At 51.5% G+C, this 25,140-nt stretch overlaps 3 protein-coding genes across 3 annotated transcripts; 1 reads left to right on the forward strand and 2 right to left on the reverse strand.

Annotated features, from left to right (window-relative positions):
* The first annotated feature begins 119 nt into the window (after positions 1–119).
* On the forward strand, positions 120–10,634 carry GPN2 (GPN-loop GTPase 2). The gene is made up of 5 exons (XM_032390455.1): positions 120–702; positions 1,495–1,651; positions 3,762–3,922; positions 4,947–5,077; positions 8,425–10,634. Exons 1-5 carry the CDS (start codon positions 292–294, stop codon positions 8,495–8,497), a joined length of 933 nt encoding a protein of 310 aa, XP_032246346.1. The 5' UTR covers positions 120–291; the 3' UTR covers positions 8,498–10,634.
* LOC116623359 (guanine nucleotide-binding protein G(I)/G(S)/G(O) subunit gamma-5-like) lies at positions 5,561–6,072 on the reverse strand. The gene has a single exon (XM_032390469.1). The coding sequence runs from the start codon at positions 6,055–6,057 to the stop codon at positions 5,773–5,775; it is 285 nt and encodes a 94-aa protein (XP_032246360.1). The 5' UTR covers positions 6,058–6,072; the 3' UTR covers positions 5,561–5,772.
* Positions 10,635–19,293: 8,659 nt separating the features above from the next.
* On the reverse strand, positions 19,294–20,093 carry SFN (stratifin). The gene has a single exon (XM_032417845.1). The coding sequence runs from the start codon at positions 20,038–20,040 to the stop codon at positions 19,294–19,296; it is 747 nt and encodes a 248-aa protein (XP_032273736.1). The 5' UTR covers positions 20,041–20,093.
* Positions 20,094–25,140: the final 5,047 nt, after the last annotated feature.

The following is a 25,140-nucleotide window of genomic DNA, read 5'->3' on the forward strand; positions in this document are numbered from 1 at the left end:
TCCAGTCCCCTGCTCGGGTGGAAACGCGCCGCTCGCCACGCCCTCCGACGCCAAGCTGCGCCTCCGTGGGGAGGGCGGGACTTCCTCCCAGGGCCCCCGCCATTTCCGACGTCGTCCGGAAGTCGGGTGCTGGTCCGGTTAGTAACGGGCCGTTTGGTCCCCTTGCACCGCGCGGGTACCTGCGCTTCCTCCGGGGACGCCCGGGCATCGCCGCCAGCCCCCGAGATCCCGTCGCCCTCGGCTCGTGTCTCTGCCGAGCTTATCTGCCCCGCACGGGCCCGCGTGCCGCCCATGGCGGGGGCCGCCACGACCACGGCCTTTGGGCAGGCGGTGATCGGCCCGCCCGGCTCGGGGAAGACCACGTACTGCCTGGGCATGAGTGAGTTCCTGCGCGCGCTGGGCCGGCGTGTGACGGTGGTGAACCTGGACCCGGCCAACGAGGGGCTGCCGTACGAGTGCGCCGTGGACGTGGGAGAGCTGGTGGGGCTGGGCGACGTGATGGACGCGCTGCGGCTGGGGCCCAACGGCGGCCTGCTCTACTGCATGGAGTACCTGGAGGCCAACCTGGACTGGCTGCGGGCCAAGCTAGAGCCCCTCCGCGGCCACTACTTCCTCTTCGACTGCCCGGGCCAGGTGGAGCTCTGCACGCACCACGGCGCCCTGCGCAGCATCTTCTCCCAGATGGCGCAGTGGGACCTCAGGGTGCGTCTTGGTTCGAGCAGGCTCCTTTTGCAGATGGAGGAACTGGGACAGGGAGGACAGATGCCACGCCCCCATGTCACACAGCGAGGTAGGGGCCGAGTTGCTTTGGAGTAAAACTGGTGTGAGTTCGAATTCATGCTCTGCCACTGACTCGCTGTGTGGACCTGGGTAAGTTAGTTTCTCTCTCTGAACCTCAGTTCTCTCATCTGCAGAATGGATGTGCTAGTACCCAATTTGGTATTATTGGAAGTATGGAAGGGGTTATGTAGAAAGTGGTATGGTGATTTTTTTTTTTTTTTTAGATTTTATTTATTTATTTGACAGAGAGAGACACAGCCAGAGAGGGAACACAAGCAGGGGGAGTGGGAGAGGGAGAAGCAGGCTTCCCGCCAAGCAGGGAGCCCGATATGGGGCTTGATCCCAGGATCCCGGGATCATAACCTGAGCCGAAGGCAGGACGCTTAACGACTGAGCCACCCAGGCGCCCCTGGTATGGTGATTGTTGTTGTGACTTGCTGAGCAAAAGTAAATGAAATAGAGTTAGATGCAATCAGAATTGAGCCAGTTGCCCACTGGGAGGCACAGTGCAAGGCATCTTGTAAGGAAAAGTGCTCTGTATCTCGTGGCAGAAGGAAATGAGTGTCGCTATTAGAACAAAGCAGAAGCAGGAGGACACTAATGGGGAAGGCTTGCAGTCTGTCCTCAGGGGTCCCCAGCCTTTGGGGAAAGACATAGGCCATGATGTTTCCTGCCTCCCCAGGCCACTCACCCTGTCTCTTCCTCCCTTTCCAGCTGACTGCTGTCCACCTGGTGGATTCTCATTATTGCACAGACCCGGCCAAGTTCATTTCCGTACTGTGTACCTCTCTGGCCACCATGCTGCATGTGGAGCTGCCCCATGTCAACCTCCTCTCCAAGATGGACCTCATTGAGCACTATGGGAAGCTGGGTGAGAGCTCCTATTCTGGACAGGCAAGGAGAAGGGAGCAGATCTCAGCTGAAGGGAGCTGCCTCCAGGGACCATGCATGGCTTGGTGATCATAGCCACAGGCAGGTCCTGATTCCTGCCTGTTTATTTTGTGCCACTCTGGGCCAGATACTGTTCTGGGTTTTGGGGACAAGAGAGCTATATAGTTGGTAATATGTACTGCAAAGCGATTAAAACAAAATGAGTGGTTGGGAGTGAGTAGCACTGCTACTAAGTGAGCAGTGCTACCTGAGCTGAGACCCGAATGGTGAGAAGGAGTCAGCCAAGGCAGGACTGTTCTAGGCGGAGGGACCAGTCGGAGGAAAGGCCCTTAGGGAAAGAGTTTTTTGTGTTAAAGGAAAAAGTGGGGGTCGGGGGGAAGCCTAGGGTAGCTGAGATAGTAGTCAGAGGGAGGGTGGTTGGAAATGAGGTCAGAGAGGTGGGCAGGGGCCAGAACCTATAATGTTGAAGCACCAGGGAAAGCCATTGATGAATATTAAGCAAGGAAATAGCATGAATTAAGAATGTCATTGTGGCTGTTTTGTGGAGAATGAATTGAAACAGGTAAGAATGCAAACAGAGATCCTTGAGGAGGTTCTTGCAGCAGTCCAAACAGTGGTAGTGGGAATGGAGAGAAGTAGATTGATCCAAAACTCACTCAAGAAATAGGGTTTGCTAGTGGATTGGGCATGGAGACCAAGGAATTAAGGATGACTCTCAGGTTTCTGTCTGAGCTAGTGGACAGATGGAGGTTCCTTTGTCGGGGTGCGAAAGACTGAGGCAGAAGCAGGAGGCAGGGGAGTTGCCTAGGGGCCTCATGGCCCGCACTTCTTTCCTGCAAAATTAGTGCGCTGAGCTGGGGGCATCAGTTCCCTAAATAGCATCTCCAGCCACAAAGGAACCTGGAGAAGAAAAGCTGAAATGACCAGCAGTGAACAGGAAGAAATGTTAGGATCACGATGTGTCAGGGCGTTGTCCAGGGAGGCCTGCTGGCTGTCAGTCAGGACATGGAGGGATGTCAACATCTTGGAGGGGCTGCCTCAGCCCAGAGTCCTGGTCCATCTCTTGGTAAGCCCAGAAGCCCTGTCTTACCTATGCCCATAGTCTTCCCAAGCCCCTCTCCCCGCCCACCTTCGTGGCTTCCAGCCCAGGTGGCTACATGATGGTCCTTGACCTTTCTACCTCTGACTCTTGCCAGTCATCCTTATAAGAGACTGATGTGCCAACCAGATGGGGCCATTGAGGCCCAGAGACATTATATGAATAGCCCAATGAATAGCCTGTCAGGCAATCCAAGAAGTCTGTAGGAATGCCCAGGGCATAATTCCTTGCAGGCAGAGGGGTGACAGTTTCTGATTAGAAGACAGGAGACAGAGGGGCACCCAGCTGGCTCAGTTGGAGGAGCATGTGACTCTTGATTTTGGGGTTGTGAGTTTGAGCCCCACGTTGGGTGTAGGGAGTGAGTCAGTCAATCCAACAGCCTGATGATTGCCTTGGCTCGCTCTGGGATGGACCAGTTGAGTAACCCGAGTGCTCGAGTTTTCCAGCAGAAATGGACAGTGCCGGGAGGCCCACTTTCCTTGTCTTAGAGGAAGTTTGCATTCCTAGAACTTGGAGTCATCTAGTCTGGTGTCCTCATTTTACATTCAGAAGGAGCTGGCCCAGAAAGGGAAAGTGATTTACACTGGAAGTGCCCTGCTAGAGTCCTTACAGTGCACGTGCCGGGTCCTGGGGGTGCAGCTACCTGACCCTGAACTCCATGTGGCAGGGACCCAGCACTGTTCTCGGGACACGTTCGATCTTATTATTTCTTACCATGGAGCGAGTGCTTGTGTGTACCAGACACTGGGACTTAGAGCATTTAATCCTCACAGCAGTCCCGTCTAGCTAGTAAATGGCAGAGTCAATGGGTAAAACCAAGTGTTTTCTTCTGAGTAAGTTCATTTCACTGCCTCAACAAATATTTGTTGAATGAATGAATGAATGAGTGAGTGAATGAAAATAAAAGGAAGAAAGAAAGGATATACGGTCCCTGTCCTCGGATCTTTTAGCCTCATATCAGCTGCTCCTAAACACCAATTTCTCTCCTTAGCTTTCAACCTGGACTACTACACAGAGGTCCTGGACCTCTCCTACCTGCTCGACCACCTGGCTTCTGACCCTTTCTTCCGCCACTACCGTCAGCTCAATGAGAAACTGGTGCAGCTCATTGAAGACTACAGTCTGGTCTCCTTCATCCCTCTCAACATTCAGGTACTGGGCACTAAGAGGCCTAGCCCTCGCCTAGGCTCTGACAGTGCCTGGGATCTCACCGAGCCAGGGGTACAAGAGGCTTTGAGGGGTCAAACAGGGATCTTTGTCCTGGGTCTAACTATCATTCAGTCCCCTTGGTTTTAGGACCAGTGGCTCTCATGGGCAGGATTCCAATAAAGAGGGTGGGCCAAACTTTGACCCTGTCTATTCTGTATTGCTGGGTTGTCTCAACACGTGTTCCCTCATCAGTGTGAAAATGGGTGATTTCAGAAAGTCGTCAGCAAGGGATGTGACCAAGGCCAAAGACAGGTCTCTCAGCCTCCTTCAGGATGGGCAATTGCCTGTTGACTTTACAAAGTAGTACCCAGCCCCTGTGTGGACTTGAGCAAACTTGTCTCTTCCCTGTTTAATGCCACAATTTTCTCCTCTAAAATGAGAAAATTGAACCCTACAATATTAATCATAACAGCTACCACTTACTGAGCACTTCCGGTGCTAGGCATTGTGCTGAGGACTTGTACATGCATTATTCTGATCGCTCCTTGCCATCACGTGACGTATAGACTATTCTTATCACTATTCTGAGAATGAGGAAATAGATTATATACATATTTATTGGGTGTGCCTACTCTCAGCTAAGGACGTGCCAGGCCCTGAGGATTACCTCGACAAATAAGTCCCTGACCTCACGGGGTATGAAGTCAAATAGGGGAGGCAGATGAGTTAATAACTTGTCAGTAGTAAGCTGGTAGGATCAGAGCTGTAATAGGATAGCCCCAGGGGACCATGGGTATGCACAGAGGAGCTTATCTGCTCCGATCTGGGTGGGTTGGTGGACAGGAAAGCTAGGATGTAGCCATGCCTCTGGGGACATGTAGAGCTACTCCAGGCGCAGAAGCTGCACGTCCAGAGGCTTCGTGAGGCAAGGTCGAGGGGGATGTTTGGAGACTGCTTGCAGTTTGGTACAGCCTCAGTTCCACACGCCTCTGTTTCACTCACAAAGCTGTCTGTCCTCCCTGGCCAGGACAAGGAGAGTATCCAGCGGGTCCTGCAGGCTGTGGATAAAGCCAATGGCTACTGCTTCGGGGTCCAAGAACAGCGAAGCCTGGAGGCCATGATGTCTGCTGCTGTGGGAGCCGACTTCCATTTCTCCTCGTATCCTTGCTCTCTAGTCTCTTGGCCATAGCCAAGTGGGAGACGTGGGGCTCAGGAATGGCCACATCTTCCCTTGTAGATGACTAATTCCATTGGGCTCCCTGGTGACTGTCTCAGGTGCAAAGGCTGGTCCCTTAGAAGCCTTCAATATTGCTTGTATCTGAGGACAAGGGAGGATATACTGATGAGAAGGAGCAGCAAATACAGATGCTGAGTATTGAAAGGGCAGTGGTCATTTGGGAGAGATGTGAGGGCCTCAGTGTGCTTGGCGTCCTGACTGGGAAAGGGAAAGGGGATGTAGGGGGGCAGGGGCAGTAGAAGGCAGGCAGCGGGGGGCTTGGGTGCCCTGCTAAGGAGTGTGGCCCCCAGCTTGTGGGTGGGCAGTGGGAACCAGCATCGTATGGTTGTGCGGGGTGTGACGTGATCAGGCATGCATTTTTTTTTTTTTTTTTTTTTTTACACTAAGTATTTTATTGTATGCTGCTGCCAGTGTATATAAAATAATTACCCTTGTGAGATAGAAATTTATGAAAATTCAGAGAGGTAGATGTTAAGGACTGACAAAAGTAGTTTATATAGTACGGCACGTGTTATAGGGATAATAAGCTTTTGTACAGGCTTCCAATTTAGTTCTCCTTTGAATATTCACTGGTTCATGAAAAGTGGTTTAGAAAACCATCCAAAGATTCATTTTACTACAAAAAGGAACAGACTTTTGGGGGTCTGAAGGGATTCGTACTTGAAGATACACCAGTTAGCAGGGGGTCGTGCTGGGCATTCTGCAGACAGAATTGTTTCAAATCTGCAGCTGCCTGGGAAACCTTCACGCGGTTGAGCCCGGCTTCCAGCCGGAGCTGTTGAACCACTTTCTTCATAGCGGCGACGCTGGAGGAACCAGACATGGCGCTCTCAAGAGCGGGCAGATTCGTCCGTGCGTGGATCTGTCGGTTCGTGGGTCCGCTGGGCCAGCAGGCATACATTTTTTAAAAGCCCCTCCGGGTGAAGAAATTGCATTTAAGGGATGTGGGTGGGGGCAGGAGAGTGTTTACAGTCTGTAGATGAGAAGAGATGAAACATGAGTAGCGAGAATGGAAAGAAGAGTGTGAATTGGATACAAGGAGATGGACCACCGACCGGATGGTTATGGGATAAATGGAGGTAGAGCAGAAGTTCGACTCCTAGTTCTGGCTAATACAGTGGTATGGGTGGTTGTGTTGGTCACTGAGGCAAGAAAAGAAGAGGAGAGGGCAGGTTTGTCACGTGGGTGGAAGGGATGGGCCCTGGCAGATGCGCTGTGTTGGAGGGGACCCTGGGGACAGCCAGAGCTGTCTGGGAGGCAGCTGGACCTTCAGAACTGGAGCTGGATTAGTGACCGTTGGGGTGGACCTAAGGTCATGTGTAGGTGCCTAAGGTCACAGAGGCACCTATGAGGCAGGACAAGGAAATGCAGGCCCATTAGGATAGTTCCAGATACTTGACATCTACACAGCATGCTGGAGACCAGGGGGGCTCCAGAGTCCTTGGCGTGGAGGAAGAGAATTCCAGCCAGTACTTAACGGATCTGTGTCAGGCCCTTCCACAGGTGGGAACCCAAGCTCCCAGGCTCCCAGGGAAACAGACACGTTATAAATGGCGGCAGTAGAGTGCTCAGTGCTCCCTCACACTCGCAGTTACTGTCGGCAAGTTCAACTGCATGTGCTCAGCAAGAAAGAGAAGGGGCAGTTCCAACAGCGCTGTGAGTTTTTGCACGCGGCGCGTTACGTTATGCGTTCATACGCGTTATCGTGCGGGATTCTATTTATCAAACTGTGTATACTCTTTAATAGATGATTTAAGGAATTTTCACAGATATTTTTTAACCTACACATTTGTGCTGATTTTAGATTCCACCCTCTCTCCTAATCCTCTTAAGGTTCAACTTCACTCTGTGTATAAGATGATTAAGGATTGGTATAGAGAAGGGGGAAGTCAGCTCTGCCAATGGTGGGTAGATAAAGAAAACTTCATGGAGGTGGTGGCACTTGAGTTGCATTATCTTAAAGTGAGGGTCAGCCAGGCTGATGGAAAGGGAAAGGGAATTCAAGGCAGGGAGAACAGTATTTACAGAGGCATGGTGGTTCAAGGCTGAGGTACGTCTGGGGGGTTGCAAGTAGAATAGCGTGACTCGTGGGCAGGACAGGGCTTTGCCTGGGAGCAGGGATAGGGCCAGACGGATGGGCAGATAGATGCAGGGTTTCATGTGCCCTGCTCAGGAATGTGGATGTCAGGTTGGAGACAAGGCAAGTTTGAGATTATTGCATGTCAAGCAGGATGGATTCCGCTCATCCTGAGTGACCCTCAGGGCGGACTTCCACAGGAACAAGGCATTACCTCCTGAGGAAAAGTGAAGTGGAAGCGGCGCAGGTTCCAAGTCAGTTTGAGTAGAGGTGAGATGGATTTTGGTGGCTGGATCCATAAGAGATGGGAAAGAAGGTCTGTAACCTGAACATCATTCGGTGGACTACGTACCCTGCTTGCAGGATCTCGTTTAAACCTCATTCAGTCCCTTCTTGCAGACGAGGCAGTTGGGGCTCTGAGAGTGACAGGTGCAAAGCCTTCTCCCTGGATGTGTTAGAAGAACAGTTCAAACCTCGGTCTCCCTGGTTGTAGAACCTCAATTTCTGATACTGGGGTCATCTAGTAGAAGAGCCATGGTGGCCATCCCACCACGGTCAGCGGTCCTCTCCTTCTCAGGCCAGCCAGACTCCCAGGGCGTCCTCAGCGGTATCACAGTGTTTTCCTTTGTGAATCTGATTTGTATCCTTCCCACTCCACTTCCCTGCTGTTCCAGAGAGAGGTAGAAGGTACCCAGTAGCCCAAGCGGAAGTTTGTTATCTTTGTGCTTCCCTGAGTTCCCTCCCTTCTTCCCACGGCAGAAGCGTTCAGAAACCCTTACTACGCTGTGTGCCAGGCGCCATACTAGGTATTTTGTATTCATTGTCTCATTTGAGCCTCACAACAACTCCATTTTACAGACGAAAAGAAAGGAAGTGGCAAAATCAGGACTTAAACCCCCAGTGGTCTGGCTGGAGAGCACGTGCCCTAGCACAGCCGGAGGGGCGGTGCTTCTCTGGTCCTTTGAGCCTCAGCAATGTGGGAAGAGGCAAGTACGGGAGCATTTGGGTCTGGATGTTTGGAGGGGCTTCTCAGACCCAGTTGGTTCCTGTTGCCTGGAGCTATGACGGTGAGAAAGGGAGAGGGGTGGGAGCCAGACATGGTTGTAGAGCCAGCATCCGTAGGGGTCACATCCTGCCCTGACCAGTGCCCATCCTTGCCTATGCTCCCAACCTTGACGCAGCCTCCCTCAGGACCCTGGGCATCCAGGAGAAGTACCTGGAACCCTCAGACCAGTCAGTGGAGCAAGAAGCCATGCAGCTGTAGCAGCAGGCTGGAGAACAAGAGGCATAACCCAGCCCTGGAGAACGTGGCGGCTCCCAGTGACAGTGGACAGCGCAGTGGACTGCAGATCCAAGAGCAGTCTTCCCAACCAGAGCAGAGCACCCGCCACCCCCTCTGTGGTCATGAGCTCTTGGTGCGGTTGCCAGGGATTCGGGCCTGGCCCCACTTGGGCTGTGATGGAATATGCTACAAATACAAGAGTTTATTTTCTACTTTTCGTGATTTCTAAACTTTCTGCAACCATCCAGGCCCAGAGAGTTGAGGCAGAACAAGGGAATGTTGCCTTTCCTCAGAAGAGTCCGGTTTCTTTATCTGGGGCAGTGTTTCCCCCAAAGCACGGGATTGTGCTAGAGGACTGACACTTAGGCTCTGGTTGTGCGATTTGGTTAATTGTCAGTTTTAGCAGTGAGACTCAAGCTTGAGCTTTCACAGGCAACGCTTCCTAGCAGATCTGAACGTTTTATTTTCATGGTATTTATTTTACAGTTGTATTCTTTTTTGGCAAGTGTTAACTAGTTTTCCATTTATATGAGTGGTTAAAAGTTTACTTTGAAATTGTTTATAAAAAGTGAGTTATTTAAAGAAAAATATTAAGTATATAACATGACATCATGAGGAGTGTGGCAAAAATGAAGATGGCTTGAAGTTGGAATAGCTGTGTTTGCTTTTTGCTCTTCTTGCAACTGGTTGGATGCAATTCATATTTTCCACCAATAGGTGGCATCCCAGGCTTTTTTTTTTTTTTTTTTTTTTTGCAGCCACAGCCTGGAGGCAGCAGGGGACAGATGGCAGTTGTGCCAGAAGTCTTATTTGCAGACAGTTGGTCCTGTTAACACATGAGAAGGGCTTAGCATTTTAGAAAGTACTTCCACACACATGCTTCTCATGTGGCTCTCACAGCAACTCCTGGAGATTGAGACAAGACAGAATATTATGAAGGCTCATTTTACAGTGAGGCAACAGATTAGGAGTTTGAACTTTGGTCAGTCTGGCTGTCTCATTGTTCACTTTGCTGACTCCTTAATTGTGAATTCTTGATGGTGAAAAGTCACAGCCCTTCTCCCACAGGATCTGTAGCCCATCAGGAGGAAGAATTTAAACACCTGTAGAATATTACTGAATCATAAATCAGGGGGACCCTAGGTCACTGGTGGTTTGGGCAATCGGAGAATTCAACTTAGGAAAATCTGTTCTGAGGTGTCATTGAGATGGGGGCGACTGAGCTTTGCTTCCCAACTTGGGGAGTCAGAGCAGAAGGAAGAAGAGTGAGGGGCGATGAGGAGGCTCCTCCAGCTGGGTAAGTGTGAAAGCAGCCGACCTCCACTCCCACGCCTGCCATATCGGGGATAATAACTGGGTGCTGCTTCCCCAGCTGCTTTCATCTGAGAAGTTGAAAGCACCACACCCCTATTAACACCCTACAGTAGGTGGGGAGTATCAACAGAGCAAGCCAGGGAAACTGAGGCCAGGAGACAACAGCCTGGGGACGGCTGAGTCAATGGTGGGGCCTGGAGCCCAAGAATCCTGACGCCCAGGTTGCTGGACAAATCCCTCATCAGGTAGGATGTGAGGGTGGATGCTGTTTTTGAACATAGTACCAATAGCTGTGGTCAGGGTTTCTGACGCTGACCCCATCACCCTGGCTCTCACCAAAGCAAATCAGCTGGAAGGAAGGTGTCATTTGAACTTTATGGCCTCGTATCCAAGCTCTCTCGGCATGCATTCTCTGTAGTCATGGAGTGGGGAGAGATGGAAGTCATCCAAAACTTAATTTTCAGGCCTTGATGTGACAGCAAGGCTGTTTTCTCTTCCGGTAAATGGAGTTCTGTTCACCTTTGGTGATGGCAAAATGATTCTGTTCCCCTGCCATGGTGTGGGGACAGCACAATGCAGAAAAGAGACACCTGGGTCTGTCCAGCATGAAACATGTGGGGTATGAGAAAGACCATCCTCCGATTTGGCTGGCATGGGGCAACCATTCTTGAGATTTTTTTTTTTTCTTTCCTGATAGAAAAAAAACTTGGAAAATGAAAAGAAGTCGCCCATAATCCCATAACATATGAATAATCAAAAATATTTGTAGGGGCGCCTGGGTGGCTCAGTCCGTTAAGCATTTGTCTTTTTCTCAGGTCATGATCCCAGGGTCCTGGGATAGAGCCCCCGCATCGGGCTCTTTGCTCAGTGGGGAGCCTGCTTCTCCCTCCCCTGCTGCTCCCCCTGCTTGTGCTTACTCTCTGTCTCTCTCTCTGACAAATCTTTAAAAAATTTATTTCGGGGCACCTGGGTGGCTCAGTCAGTTAAGCGTCTGCCTTCGGCTCAGGTCATGATCCCAGAGTCCTGGAATCGAGCCCCACGTCAGGCTCCCTGCTCAGTGGGGCATCTGCTTCTCCCCCTTCTTCCCCCTAGTGCTCTCTCTCACTATCTCTATCTCAAATAAATATTTTTTTAAAAAAGAAATCTGAATATGCTATCTGGAAAGACTGACACATTTCATGAAAAAAAATAAAATTTTATATTCAAATGTTTAATATATTTTGTGTTTTTCTTTCAGTCTTATTTTTCTGTACATGCAGAGGGATAGCTGTAGCATTTGTATGAGAGTGGAATATGTACTACTTGCTTTGTAACCTGCTTTTTTTTATTTTTTTTATTTTTTTAAGATTTTATTTATTTGACAGAGAGAAAGACAGCCAGAGAGGGAACACAAGCAGGGGGAGTGGGAGAGGGAGAAGCAGGCTTCCCGCCAAGCAGGGAGCCCCATGCGGGGCTCGATCCCAGGACCCTGGGATCATGACCTGAGCCGAAGGCAGACGCTTAACGACTGAGCCACCCACGTGCCCCGGTAACCTGCTTTTTTTAGTTAACCCTATTTCATGCAATTAAAAGCATAAAGACCCTTTTAAGGTCTACATGATAATATTCCATGGTAAGGCTATGACATTGGTTACCTGTCCAGACTCCCATGGTTAGCCTAAGTCATTACCAATTTTTGCTCTTGTTAATAGTGCTGTGATTACATCTTTGTACTCAAATCTTTGAGTCTCTGATTTTTAACTTACGATTAAGTCCTAGAAATGAAACAGCTGATGTTTCCCAGGTTCTGGATTCATATTGCCAAAATGCCTTCCAGAAAAGTAGCACTTTGCATCTCCCAGGGACTGAAAGCGCTCTTCTCACTTCCAGACCTCACTTGGCACTTATGACCAACTTCTGGAAGGAGGAAACCATCTGAGTGCCTTAGACGGGACCTTCTTGGTCACCTCTGCTAACCGCTGATATTAGGATATGTGCATTTCCTGGCTCTGAAGTGGGGACCTCCCCCAAAATTGGAAGATACTGTTTGGAACTTAGCAGAGGCCACAGCTAATTGGACGGGCTTCCAGCCCAGACAAAGAGGCTTAGGAGTGAGAGTGATGCCCTAAAACCCACAGAGCTGAAGCACAGCCAGTCTGCTCCCAGCTGTTTCTGAATTAGCAAAATGCTCACCCACCTCCAGAAAGGAAGCCTGATCCCATTAGAGTCTGTGGGAAGGTCTATCTCAGAGATTCTCTCTCCTTTCCCAGGGTTCCTGAGAAGGGGAGGGGAGTGATGGCAGACCCATCCCAGCACTACTACGATCCACCCTGTTTTTAAAATTTTTGAAAGTGGGCACCTGGGTGGCTCAGTTTGTTAAGCGACTGCCTTCGGCTCAGGTCATGATCCTGGAGTCCGGGGATTGAGTCCCGTATTGGGCCCCCTGCTTAGCAGGGAGTCTGCTTCTCCCGCTCCCCCTGTGCTTTCTCTCTCTCAAATAAATAAAATCTTTAAAAATAAATAAAATTTTTGAAAGCAATAGGGAGGCCCAACTACCCCAGAATCCTGGAGGGAAATTCTCTAGCAAGCTGAGTAGCCCCTACTCCTTTCCCTTCACTTTTCTTCTCTCTCATCCCTGGCTGTTGAGCCCTCAGCCCTTAGAAGGAAGAGTCTGGATTAGCACATACTTCGATGGCATCAGGCCTGCTGAGGGTAGGGGAAAGCCATACGCCTCATTTCCAGCCCATTGTGTCCTTCATTTCCAGCTAAGGATCCAACTTCAGGCAGACCCAGATGTCCAGGTGGCCTGAGACTGAGGAGCTATGAGGGGATGGGCTGGGGATTTGGAGCCCAAATGAGGTGAGAAAATATGAGTATTGGTAAAATCCTCCGGACCAGAATACATAGCGAAGTTTTGATTTTTTTTTCCCCATCCAAAACCTTGAAGCAGTTGAGGGAAATGAATAGCCCCTTTAAAGCCATCTTAAATAAATCTGCAGCTATCTTGCTTCAAGAATCTGAAACCAGGTTTTCCCAAAAACGTACTGGACATTTGGATATTGGAAGGGTGTGTGTGTATTTGTATGTGTGGGGGGAATATCTGCTTGCTGTGCAAATACAGCCTCAAGAAGTGTTCCCTCGTGGGGCGCCTGGGTGGCTCAGTCGTTAAGCGTCTGCCTTCAGCTCGGGTCGTGATCCCAGGGTCCTGGGATCGAGCCCTGCGTCGGGCTCCCTGCTCAGCAGGAGGCCTGCTTCTCCCTCTCCCACTCCCCCTGCTTGTGTTCCCTCTCTCGCTGTGTCTCTCTCTGTCAAATAAATAAATCTTAAAAAAAAAAAAAAGAAATGTTCCCTCGTGCTCCCCCTCACACTGGATTCCCACCTCTTTCTGTACGTTGATCCCGAAGCCTTCACAGTCCTTGTGGAATGATCAAAACAGTGGAGAAGGAATACTGGAACATGGGTAAGATTTCTCCCAACATTTTTTTTTAAGATTTTATTTATTTACTTGGGGGGGAGAGGGAGAGGAAGAAGCAGACTCCCCACTGAGCAGGGAGCCTGAGATCATGACCTGAGCCCAAGGCAGATGCTTAGCTTAGCCAACTGAGCCACTCAGGCGCCCCTATCCCAACTCTTCAGTCATACCTGTGGTCACATAGCCTATTCTGAGCTAAACAGTTAGGATATTTCAGGTTAACTTTATTTGGGGGCAGAAGGTGAGGGTATTCTCTTATTTGGTGGGGGTATTCTCTTATTCTCTTTATTTGGGGGATGAAGATGGGGGTAAAGGAGTATTTCTCTTTTAACAAATGCAGCTTGAATGCCATAATCTGATGTATTCAATATTATACCTAGCCACAGATTGAAGGCTCCATGCTTTTCAGAGTCTGGAATTTCCTCTTTTATCTCTAGACAGATAATGAGTTAAATTTCCCAGAGAGCAGTAAGAAGATTGGGTGGAGATGAGAGATGAATCAGCCTGACACCCCCAGGGTGACATACCTGTCTGCTGCCCCCACAGACATTCCTGGCTCCTGACTCAGTGGGTAGGTGGGGCTAGGGGGCTTCTGAGAGGAGCAGCACCTACCCTCCAGAAACCTGCCTCCCTACCCCCACCTCCCCCACAGCAAGGATAGGGGGTGGGGGGAACGCCCTGTGAACAGGGTGAAGAATTGAAAAGGAACAAAGGATGTAACCAGGGTGAGGAAAGTTTAACTTGGTCAAAATGCTAGGAAATTGGCCCACTACATGGTCTTTCCTCATTGAAGACCATTCCTTTCTGCCGGGTCCTGGGGTGGCATTAGATGAAGTCTGTCTTGATTCTTAGAAAGTCCAAGATACAAGCAGGGCAGCATAACATCATGCGGTTCTTTTCAAACTTATTTTTAACTCATGAAACTTCAGTATACAAAACAGACGTATGTGTGGCTATTTTAGCTGACGTGTGTGGGAACAGGGGAAACCCAGACTGCTGGGCTCCTGCCCTGTGGCAGTTTATGGGGAACCCTCTGAACACAATTTGGAAATAGCTGTTGTAGTTTAAAAATCATGGGCCTTGGAGTTAGACCCTTTCCACTCCCCAGACACATAAGTAATTGTATAACCTTGATTATTAGGTTATTTAGCTGCTCTGAGCCTCAGTCTCTTCATAGGCAAAACAAAGATGATGATATGGATTGCTGTGAGGACCAAGGTATGCAAGTGGCTGGCACATGGCAGTCATGCCAACTGCTATTATTACTGTACTCTGTTCTCTAGGAAGAAAAAGTGGGGCACTGTTGGTCAGATGGGCAATCTTGGTGCAAGCATCCAAAAAGGCACTGGACATTTGGACACTGGACGTGTGTGTAGGAGTATCTTGCCTTTCTGGAAGGAGCCACATTGGCCTGCCTGACCCCAGTGACTTGGCCTCCCTAGGGTGCCTGGTTAGTTCAAAGCCTTGCCCTTTATCTCCTACTCCTGCGGATCTACACAGCCAATTTACATTTTGCTCTGTGAAGTAACTACGTATGTGAGAAAAGTAGCTACCTTCTTGAGAAAATTTTAGGTTGTAGATTTTTCCCATACCCCTCAAATTCTTGGGAGAGGAAGATCTTTGCAAGCCCTTAGCCTCTATTTCCTGGGGTGGGGGGGGTGTACTCTGACAGTACAGGAAGGATAGGGTTGGGGTTATTGAATCTTTGTGAGCCCGATCTCTGTTTAGACAGCCCTGCTTCATCCCAGAACCAGCTGTATTTCCATTTCTTTTTTTTTTTTTTTTAATATTTTATTTATTTATTTGAGAGAGAGAATGAGATAGAGAGAGAGAGCATGAGAGGGGGGAGGGTCAGAGGGAGGAGCAGACTCCCCGCCGAGCAGGGAGCCCGATGCGGGACTCGATCCCGGGACTCCAGGATCATGACCTGAGCCGAAGGCAGTCGCTTAACCAACTGAGCCACCCAGGCGCCCTGTATTTCCATTTCTACAATAGGCCTGGCACCAACCTTGGTTTCCAGGCATTTGGGAGCATGGGTTTAAAACTGAGTTCTGAGGGGCGCCTGGCTGGCTCAGTCAGTAGAGCATGCGACTCTTGATTTCAAGGTTGTAAGTTCTACACACGTTGGGTGTAGAGATTACTTAAAAGACAACAACAAAAATTTTTTTTAAAGATTTTATTTCTTTATTTGACAGAGACACAGTGAGAGAGGGAACACAAGCAGGGGGAGTGGGAGAGGGAGAAGCAGGCTTCCCACTGAGCAGGGAGCCCGATGCGGGGCTCGATCCCAGGACCCTGGGATCGTGACCTGAGCTGAAGGCAGACGCTTAATGACTGAGCCACCCAGGTGCCCCCCCCAAAATTTTTTTAATAAATAAATAAAACAGTTCTGAGCACTGTCCTGGACAAAAATCTTGCTGAAGTCACTGTAGGAAGAAAGGAAAAATAATGAGATAAAGTTACCATTTTTAGGAAGCTGTCTGAAGAGATAAGAGACCCAGGACATAGGTGCAAACCCAGAGGTAGAGTCAAGTAGATTTTAAATCATAACTGAATAAATGTCCCTATATAAATGAAAGGAGTTGGTAGGATAGCATACCAAAGCTCTGTATACATTTAAAGGGAGAGGGGAGGCAGGTAGTCATGTTCTGACCTGAAGATGGGCTTTTAAATTTGGAAAACTGGGGAGAAAACACTTAAACTGAGATAAAATGCACATGCCATAAAATTCATCATTCTCAAAAGACAAATACTATATGATTTCATTCATATGTAAAATTTAAGAAACAGATGAACATAGGGGAAGGGAAGAAAAAAAATAATATAAAAACAGAGAGGGAAGCAAACCATAAAAGACTCTTAACTATAGGAAACCAACTGAGGGTTGCTGGAGGGGGGAGGTGGATGAGGGGATGGGGTGATTGGGCGATGAGCATGAAGGAGGGCACTTGATGTAATGAGCACTGTTACAAGCAACTGATGAATCACTAAATTCTACCCCTGAAACTAATAATACAGTATATGTTAACTAAATTGAATTAAAAAAAATTCATCCTCCTCAAGAGTAGTTTAGTGGGTTTTAGTATATTCACAAAGTTGTGCAAGTATCAACACTTTGGGTTTTTTTTAAGTTTTTATTTATTATTTATTTAAGTAATCTCTACATACCATGTGGGGCTCGAACTCACAACTCCGAGATCAAGAGTCGCATACTCTTCGGACTGAGCCAGCCAAGTGCCCCAATATCAACACTATTTGAATCTGGAACATTGCATCACCCCAAAAGAAATTCCGTACCCATTAACCGTAGGACTGAAAAATTTTAAATGTCTAATTTAGGTCAGGAAGAGATGGCAAGAGATGCTCATCGAGACTCCACCCTGGTAAGAAAGTTTTAGAGATTATGTCATAAACAAAAAGGTCTGGGACTTTCATGGTCAGAAGCTGGAGCCCAAGCCGGCTCACACCTAGCCATCTGATTCGGTGATATTCCAATCCACAGCATCTGCTTTTGAAATCTGTCAACGCCAACACATTACCTGAGGGTAACTCATTCCTTTCCCCATATAGGGCAACCATGAGTGGTGTAGGGTAGACAAAAGTCAGACACTGAGAGAAAAGAAAGAAGTTCCTTTCCCAGGACCAACCCCGTTAAGAGAAAGTCACCAGACCTGTCTGGTGAGAGAAACTGGGTCACTTCCAGAGCTGAGGGAGAGTCGCTCACCCTAGCCCAGAGTCTCTGCCTGCTTTAGAACCTTGAAAACCAACACCCTTCCAGGAGAGGAGAGGAGAAAACCGGGGACTCAGAAGGCAGCGGAGTGGTCCTGCCAGCTTCCCCTGTAGAATTAGTAGCTCTGATAAGTGCCCTTCAATTTCCAGGCCCATGGGTGTGACCAAACTTGAACTCTGGGGAACCTGATGAGGCTGAACTGAGTTCCCCCCATCTCGCCAGGTAGAGGAGTGACCACTTGATGTCAGGACAGTATCCTCAGGTGGCCCAGTAAGCATGCAGGTCAGCTTTGGCAATAAAGCTACTCCTGGGGACCGGGCCTGACAATTGTCACAGAAACGGATAAACCCTAGACTATTGATGCTGGAAGGTCTAATAATAGCTAACATGTATTAAACATGCACTGTGGACTACTTTACGAGCATTTATTTTCTCAAACTTCATAGCAACTCTTAAGGTACGGTTTTTTAAGCCCCACTTTACAAACGAAAAGCGAGGGCACAAACGAAAAGCAAAATTAAGAGCCTTGGCCACGCAGGGCTGGGGTTCAAACCCAGGCAGTTCTGACACCACAGTTTTTGTCAGACTTTCGTCCAAACCCTTTGGTACTGAAGGGGAAACTGAGACCCAGGGAAGCATAATGGCTTTTCCAAGGTCTCACAGCCAGTCGGGGACACAATCCAAGCCCAGCGGTTCAGGGCTGCCTGGATCCTGGAGGGCAGTGGGGACGCCTTGGTGGCCGGGCCGGGCCACGCCAGCAGAGCAGATGACTCAAAGGGCGGGGACTCCTTTGGCCGCGCGGCCCCGCCCCGTCCCGCTGCTCCGAGGATGCGGAGCTCTCGGGCTGGGCGAGTGGCAACCCGTCTGAGTGAAACCGGGAAAGCGCTGCCCCTGGCGCTCGGCGGGCGGCGCGGGGGAAGCACTCCCTCGGGCTGCGCGTCGCGACGCCGGCGGGGCCGGGAGGGTGGAGGGAAGACGCCCCGCGCGCGTTCCGCCGCGCTCTCCCCTATTGGCCCGTCGGGCTCCGGGGGCGGTACCCTGAGCAGCTCTCTCCCGAGATTGGACGACGTCGGCCTCGGGCCCGCCTCCAGCCGCGGGCTGTGAAGGCCGGAGCGAGCGAGGCGGCCGCAGGTCCCGGCGTGTCGGAGCCGGCGGCGGAGGCTGCGAGCTGGGCTGGCCTGGGCGTGTGTCCGCTCCCCGCGGCCCTTCCCACCCAGCTAGGGGCTCCTCCTCGCCTGCCCATTTCATTTCGTCCCCATGTCCGAGCGCGGGGGGCGGGGGCGTTCCCCTCTCCTCAGCTGTGGGCTTTTAATGGCGGCGTCGTGCCCCTGTCAGATTGCGCTCGCCTCCTCTCAGATTTGAGCACTTGATGGGACTCTTCCTCGCTTTCAGAACTGGCCTGCTCCCTGCCGCTCGCTACAACCTGTCCTTGCAGCACGGACCTCGGACCTCACACCCGAGACTCCCTGCTTTCCTGTCCCCTCAGATCTGAGTTCTTCAGCCTCCCCCCCTTCCGAGCAGCCTCAGAGCCGCCTTTGCGCCCTCCCGACGCTCCCGGGCCCAGACGAGTTTGTTGGGGGCCACATGGTGGAGGCCACATGGTGGAGAGCTGCGCCCGCACCCCGCAGCCTCTCACCTGGAGTCACTGGCTCCAGAGTCTTGCCCGTGGGTCCCTGAGCCAGCCCCTTGAGAGGTCAGGGCCCTAAAGCAGAAGCAGAAGTCAAGGTCTCCAAATCATAAGCCAGTCCCTGTCCCATCCGTCCACCAATAACTGGAAGAGACAGGAGGAGTGTCACAGGGGAACTTTATTGAGAGGAAACAGGGTCACAGCCAGCAGACACGCATTCCCTGTCATCCTGGGTCCTCCGCGCTCGCTCTCACTCGCTCTCACTCGCTCTCAGTCTCTCACACACTCGTTTCCAGACTCTGCCACACAGCCCCGCTCTCAGCCGCAAGGGTGGGACACTCCTCAATTCCTAAGATTCAGGGGCACACGGGGGCGGGAGGGAGGCAAGAGGGGTTGGAGGTGGCCCGGTAGGCGGTGGGGTTTGGCGGAGGGGTGCAGAGAGCAGGGGTGGGGGGCTGACCGCCGGTGAGGAGCACCGGCAGCTGCAGGAAGAGCCGGCCCCCCTGGCTCTGCTGGTCCCTCTCCTCGGAGCTTTTGTGAGCGGGGGGCAGAGCGTTGGGGGAGAAGGGTCGGGGCTCCCACCCCATACTAGTCCTCTCTGCCACGGGCGGGGTGCTGGAGGGGGCCGGGCGCGGCGGGGGGGGGGCGGCCGCGGCTCAGCTCTGGGGCTCCTCGGGAGCCTCGCCGGCCTCTTCCCCGGCGCTGTCGGCGGTCCACAGCGTCAGGTTGTCTCGCAGCAGCTGCATGATGAGGGTGCTGTCTTTGTAGGAGTCCTCGCTGAGGGTGTGCAGGTCAGCCATGGCCTCGTCGAAGGTGGTCTTGGCCAGTGAGATGGCCTCCTCGGGGCTGTTGGCGATCTCGTAGTGGAAGACAGAAAAGTTCAGGGCCAGGCCCAGGCGGATGGGGTTGGTGGGTGGCATCTCCTTCTTGCTGATGTCCATGGCCTCCTGGTAGGCCGACCTGGCTGAGTCAATGATGCGCTTCTTGTCGTCACCAGTGGCCACCTCGGCCAGGTAGCGGTAGTAGTCGCCCTTCATTTTCAGGTAGAAGACCCGACTTTCGGCATCACCGGCCTCCTTGATGAGGTGGGTGTCCAGCAGGCCCAGCACCGTGTCACACACGCCCCGGAGCTCGGTCTCCACCTTCTCCCGGTACTCTCGCACCTCGGGGCCCTTCTCTTCCGAGCTCTCTTCATTGCCCTTCTGCTCGATACTGGACAGGACCCTCCAGGCAGCCCTCTGGCCACCCACCACATTCTTGTAGGCCACTGAGAGCAAGTTCCGCTCTTCGCAGGACAGCTCCTCACCCTTTTCCACGGCGCTCTTCATGAAGGCTGCCATGTCCTCATAGCGCTCAGCCTGCTCTGCCAGCTTGGCCTTCTGGATCAGACTGGCTCTCTCCATGGCTCTGGTGACAGACAGACAGGCGGCGGGCTAGCTGGCTGCCTTGAAACCAGTGCCGGATTCTGTGCCTCTCCGGCTCTCGGCCTGCCTTTTGGCTGGATGGCCTGGCCCCAGAGAAGGGTGGGGAGGGACAGAGGGCGGGGCTGGGGCCCAGGACCTGCCTCCCTCTCCTCGTCTCCCCACACCCTTTCCGGCCCTTCCTTAAAGGTAAAAGGCTGGGATATGGGGTGAGTCATCAGGGCAGTCAGCAGGAGAAATCCGGCCGGCTGTTGGCCCCACCTGCAGACACCTTTCCAGGCTCCAGGGTGCCCCCTCTTGTTCAGGGATTCGAATACGTGAATGCCCACATAGCTGCCCCAGTTTCTCAAATCACATCCTCCTTCCTGGTGTTCTTCCAGGGGCCGAGGATGGCTTCAACCGACTGGCTGCTTCGGCCTAGCTAGAGGCCCATGAAGACAGGTGCACCCAGGAGGCTGGGGTTCTTAATCCTACCACATACATTTCCCACCTTGGTTCAGGTGAGATAATTATGTTTACGTAGGACTGTAGTTTCCCGAGCACCTTCACATCCATGATTGAATTTAATCCCTCCTATGTCTCTGTGAGATGGGCCAGACTGTGACTATTACTCCCACTTTAGAGATGGGAATGCCAAGGGATGAGAGGTGCTCAGGGTCACACAGCTACTAAGTCCCCTGCATCCTACTCCCTCTGGCTTCTCTTGTCAAGGCCTCTGACTTGTGAGCTCCAGGCTGTATTTAGAAGTGAGATCCAGCCTTCTTCCGGAATCTACCTGAAATGGTTCTATCCCCTGGTCATCGCTCCCCCTCAGGGTTCCCTCTGAGTTCCCAGAATGCACAGGTGGCATTGCTCAGGGTGCCACTTAATGAGGTGTTTAACGAGCGGCCCCTGACGCTCCAGCCCAGCCTTTGTAATTAGTCACCCAGTAGGTTTGTTGGACACCTTCCCCATCACAGCACAATTTTCCCTTTCAAGTTGGTGGCCTGTTGCCACTTGTTTGAGGACCTGCCCTCTGGCTCTCCACGCCAGGTCATCTACCCACTCCGAGCCGCCTGCCATCATGTATCAGTGGGGCTCCCACAGGGTGGGGGCCCAGCTTTCCTGCCTGACTCAGCCTGCCCTCTGTCAAAGGCTGGGAAGCAGGCCACTTGGGTGCTCAGCCCAATTTGGTTCCCCAAGGGGGGACGCTAGCACCTGGGGAAAGAGACAGGACCGAGATAAAGAAGGTGGTGACACATACTATTTTGTTTTATGGGGTAGCAGTCCCAGGTGAGTGCTGCCTCCCCCAGCCTGCCTCTCAGAAATTTCTCTGTCCCTTCCCTTTGACTATGGCCCTCCCTCTGACCCCTGGCAGAGGCCTCAGAGATGGGAGACTTCTCTCTTGCCAGCCTTCTGTCCCTGTTTGCTGGGATGCTGTTCTCATTCAGCCAGGAGTTTCACCTGAAGGTGTTGGCACCATGCCCGTGAAGGTGGGTTCCTGCTTATCTGCCCCACCCCTAGCGAAAGCTCAGATGGGGCTCAGGGGTGGGGCTCCCCTCACTGGGATCCAGCCAGCTTAATCTTTTTTTTTTTTTTTTTTTAAAGATTTATTTATTTATTTGAGAGAGCGAGAATGAGAGAGAGTACATGAGAGGGGGGAGGGTCAGAGGGAGAAGCAGGCTCCTCGCTGAGCAGGGAGCCCGATGCGGGACTCGATCCAGGGACTCCAGGATCATGACCTGAGCCGAAGGCAGTCGCTCAACCAACTGAGCCACCCAGGCGCCCCCAGCCAGCTTAATCTTTGCGCCAGGGCCATCTCACAGGGCTGTCCCTCCCTGGTTCCTCTTGGTTGGTGCCTGAATACCCACCTTCCCCTCCTGGAGGGAGGCTTAGGCCAGAACGCTGAGGCCCAAAGATGAGATCTGCCTCTTTGAAGGAAATGTAGGAGCATGCCTGGGCAGATACTACAGGGTTTCCAAGGAAGCAGAAGGGATTTTAGGCTTGACATCTCTAAGGCTTTGCTCAGATGGGATCACTGACACAGAAAATGATGGAAAGGAAATACATTAAAATACTAATTTAATAGAGTGTATCTTTAGGTAGTGGGATTCCGAGTGATTTTTTTCCTTTTGATTTTCTTATTTTGTTCAATGGTAGATATGTATTATTTTTCTGTAAGAGATAGAATAGCCTAGAATCTTTGGAATCAGACTGCCTGGGTTTAATTTTTAGAAGCTGTACAGCCTTGGCCAAGTGACTTAACCTCTGTGAGCCTCTGTCTTCCTAAGCGTAAAATGGGGCTTCTTGTGAAGATTAAATGAGTTGCTGGAAAAGCCCTTAGTAGAGTGAATGGTGACTTTTATTATCACATGAAACAATCCAACCAATCTTATTATTATAATCACATACACTCAAAGCACTAACATGAGGCTGGGTTCTGTGAAATGACAAAGGGTCCCAAACCAAGCCTCAGCCGAGGACTGGACCCTGCCCTGTTGAGTGTCCCTAAGAGAGGGAAGACAGATGAATGGTCAGATGTGCTCACTCAGCACTGGCTCCTCCCTCTCCAGCTGACATTCCTCTGGCCTACGCAGGCCCGAGGCCCTCAGGGACCTTCCTTTATACTAGCCATCCAGCTCAGGCTTTCCCAAGTCCTGGGGGGAAGCTGGAGATCCCAGAGCACCAGAAACCTGGAAGGCAGGGCCTGGCAGGCCTAGGAATTTTGGAGGTGCTCTGTTTCTAGGAAGGCAGCATTCTCTTCCTATCAGTTAAGCCAGGAGACCTGGTGATGGAGACCACAAGCTCCATGCCCTCAGCACAGCCAGAAGAGAGAAGAGCGAAAGGAAGCCTCTTCACTCCTCCCCCTCCCCTGCTGAAGCTTAGGGGTGAATGTGGGAGCCAGGCTACCCTGCCTGCTCTAGCCTGTCGATCCTGACTCAGTTCCTGTCTCAGACACCTCCCTTTGCCTCCAGGCCTCCGTTTCCCAAGTCCAGGAGCCCAGGCAGGCAGGAGGCGGCAGGCCCTGGCAGGGCACGGAGTCCCACCGTCAGTCGCCTGAGTCAGCAGGACAGGAGCCGGGACTGCGGCCAAGGGGGCTTTCCTCCTCCTGCCTGCTGTCTTCCATATAGCATCCATCCCGCCAGCAGGTTCAAGAGGCAGCCAATCCTTAGCTGGTAATCACAGGCTTGTGACAGAGAAGGCAGCCACCAGTTGTTGCTATCTATCTGCACTGAGAACAGAAGACAGGACCCTGAATATAGCAGGAGGGAGTGATTAGAATCCAGGAAGAACTTCCTATGAAATTTTTTCCAGTCTTGGAATGATCAAATTAAACAGGTGACTGTTGGAAGGTATGACACCTCTCCCCCTGGTTAGTTGTAACCAAGAGTTCAGTTATCCAGCCAAGGGCTCACCCTACTAGTTGCCTTTGGGAGGGAATATTAGATTACTTTTAAGTGACTCAGCTATCCCGTCTTTTTCTCCTCAAGGCACTGTTGTTTAGAGTATCCCACGTCTCCTAGACCAGTCCAGTCTAGGATACAGTGTGCAGTTAGTGGAAAGAGATTGGAATGTCAGCCTAGGGACTGCATCCCAAATCTGTTTTAAGGCCTTTCAGGGGAAAGGGAGGGTCCCTTCCTGCCTCTGAGCCTCAGTTTCCCCATGAGTACAAGGAGGCCAGCACAGATCACCTCTAAGCCCTCTGATGGCTGTGAATAACAGCCTCTGGCTGGGTTTTCCCTCTGAGGTCCCCTCCTCCTGAAGCAGCCCTATTCATTCCTTGGGTAGTGCAGAAGGGTCAGAGGTTATGGCAGAGATTGGGTTCAAATCCTAGATTTGCTGCTTTATCAGTTGGGAGACCCTGCGCAACTCCTGTGCCTTCCTTGCGCTTCAGTTCCCTCATCTGTAAAAAAGCTGACATCACCTTTCTCATAGGTTTAGGTGAGAAAGTGGGCCTGGCCCTCGGCTAGCGCTTGCTAAATGGCTGCCATAATTATTTGTGAGCTCTTAGCATATAGTGCGTGTATCTCGGTGTGGGGCAGCAGCTGGGGGGAGGGAAGGGTCCATGAGATTGTTAACCTGGACTGCGTTCAGTTCAAGGGGTGACAGTCCCACCTTGGTGGGACTTTTCAGAGTTGAGGTCAGCTAAGGCTTGAAGGTCTCTAGCACTAAGACCAGTTCTAGAAGAGGACACTGGCTACATTTCCGGTGTCACTTCTGGCTTCACTGCACCTCTTCTTTTAAATCTCCAGAACAGGGGCGCCTGGGTGGCTCAGTCGGTTAAGCGACGGACTCTTGGTTGCGGCTCAGGTCTGATCTCATGGATCAGAGCCCTGCGTCGGGCTCTGCGCTCAGCAGGGAGTCTGCTTTAAGATCCTCTCCCTCCGCCTCCCCTGCCACCCCGCCACTCACTCAATAAATAAATCTTTAAATCTCCGGAACGGTGCTGACCAACTAGAACAAAGCTGGCGGTGAGGGTAAGCCGGATGTTCTGCACACTCATCACAGGCCTCACCCCTGGACCCCAAGTAAAGGTGGCACCAGACAGCCAAGGATATGGCAAGAAGAGGGAAATCTTTATTTCGGTTAAAAAAGGTACAGGACGGCAGACAAGCAGCCCCCGGCCGTGGACTCAGCCTATTTCCTAGGCCCAGCCCAGTTTCCTTTAGTCTGAAGGGCTGTCAGAGCTAGCTCAGTCTCTCAGTGCCTGGGGCAAAGGGCTCAAGCATCCTCCTTGCACCTTACCTACTTGGGGTAGTGGGGACCGAGGGGCCGTGGGAACAGTGTCAAACCGGTTGTGCTTAGAACAGTCACCAAACTTGTTCAGCAGCGTCATCAACCCCCAACACCCCAGAGGCTCCTGAAGAAACCTGCTCAGCTCCACTACAGCTATGCCCGATGCTGGGAGGGGGCAGGCTGTAAGGCCAGATTCCTGCAGAGTCTTGACCCCTTACGGATCTGGGGAAGGGGACGGGAAGTGGAAAAGGGGGCAAGTTTCAGCATAGTGTTATATCATTGTGCTGACAGCTGCGTTATGGCTTTCTACACTCTGGCTGGCATGGAGTGGGGATGGGGGCAAGAGGCCAGCCCCTGCCCCCTGTG

Source organism: Phoca vitulina, unplaced genomic scaffold (genome assembly GCF_004348235.1).
Source record: "Phoca vitulina isolate PV1807 unplaced genomic scaffold, GSC_HSeal_1.0 scaffold2, whole genome shotgun sequence".
Taxonomy (NCBI): Eukaryota; Metazoa; Chordata; class Mammalia; order Carnivora; family Phocidae; genus Phoca; species Phoca vitulina.

Excerpts from the sequence above, each read along its gene's own strand:
- SFN (XM_032417845.1), bottom strand. The coding sequence starts at position 20,040 with ATGGAGAGAGCCAGTCTGATCCAGAAGGCCAAGCTGGCAGAGCAGGCT.
- LOC116623359 (XM_032390469.1), bottom strand. The coding sequence starts at position 6,057 with ATGTATGCCTGCTGGCCCAGCGGACCCACGAACCGACAGATCCACGCA.
- GPN2 (XM_032390455.1), top strand. The coding sequence starts at position 292 with ATGGCGGGGGCCGCCACGACCACGGCCTTTGGGCAGGCGGTGATCGGC. Across the intron at positions 703-1,494 it reads TGGCGCAGTGGGACCTCAGG|CTGACTGCTGTCCACCTGGT; the intron begins GTGCGTCTTGGT and ends CTCCCTTTCCAG. Across the intron at positions 1,652-3,761 it reads TGAGCACTATGGGAAGCTGG|CTTTCAACCTGGACTACTAC; the intron begins GTGAGAGCTCCT and ends TTCTCTCCTTAG.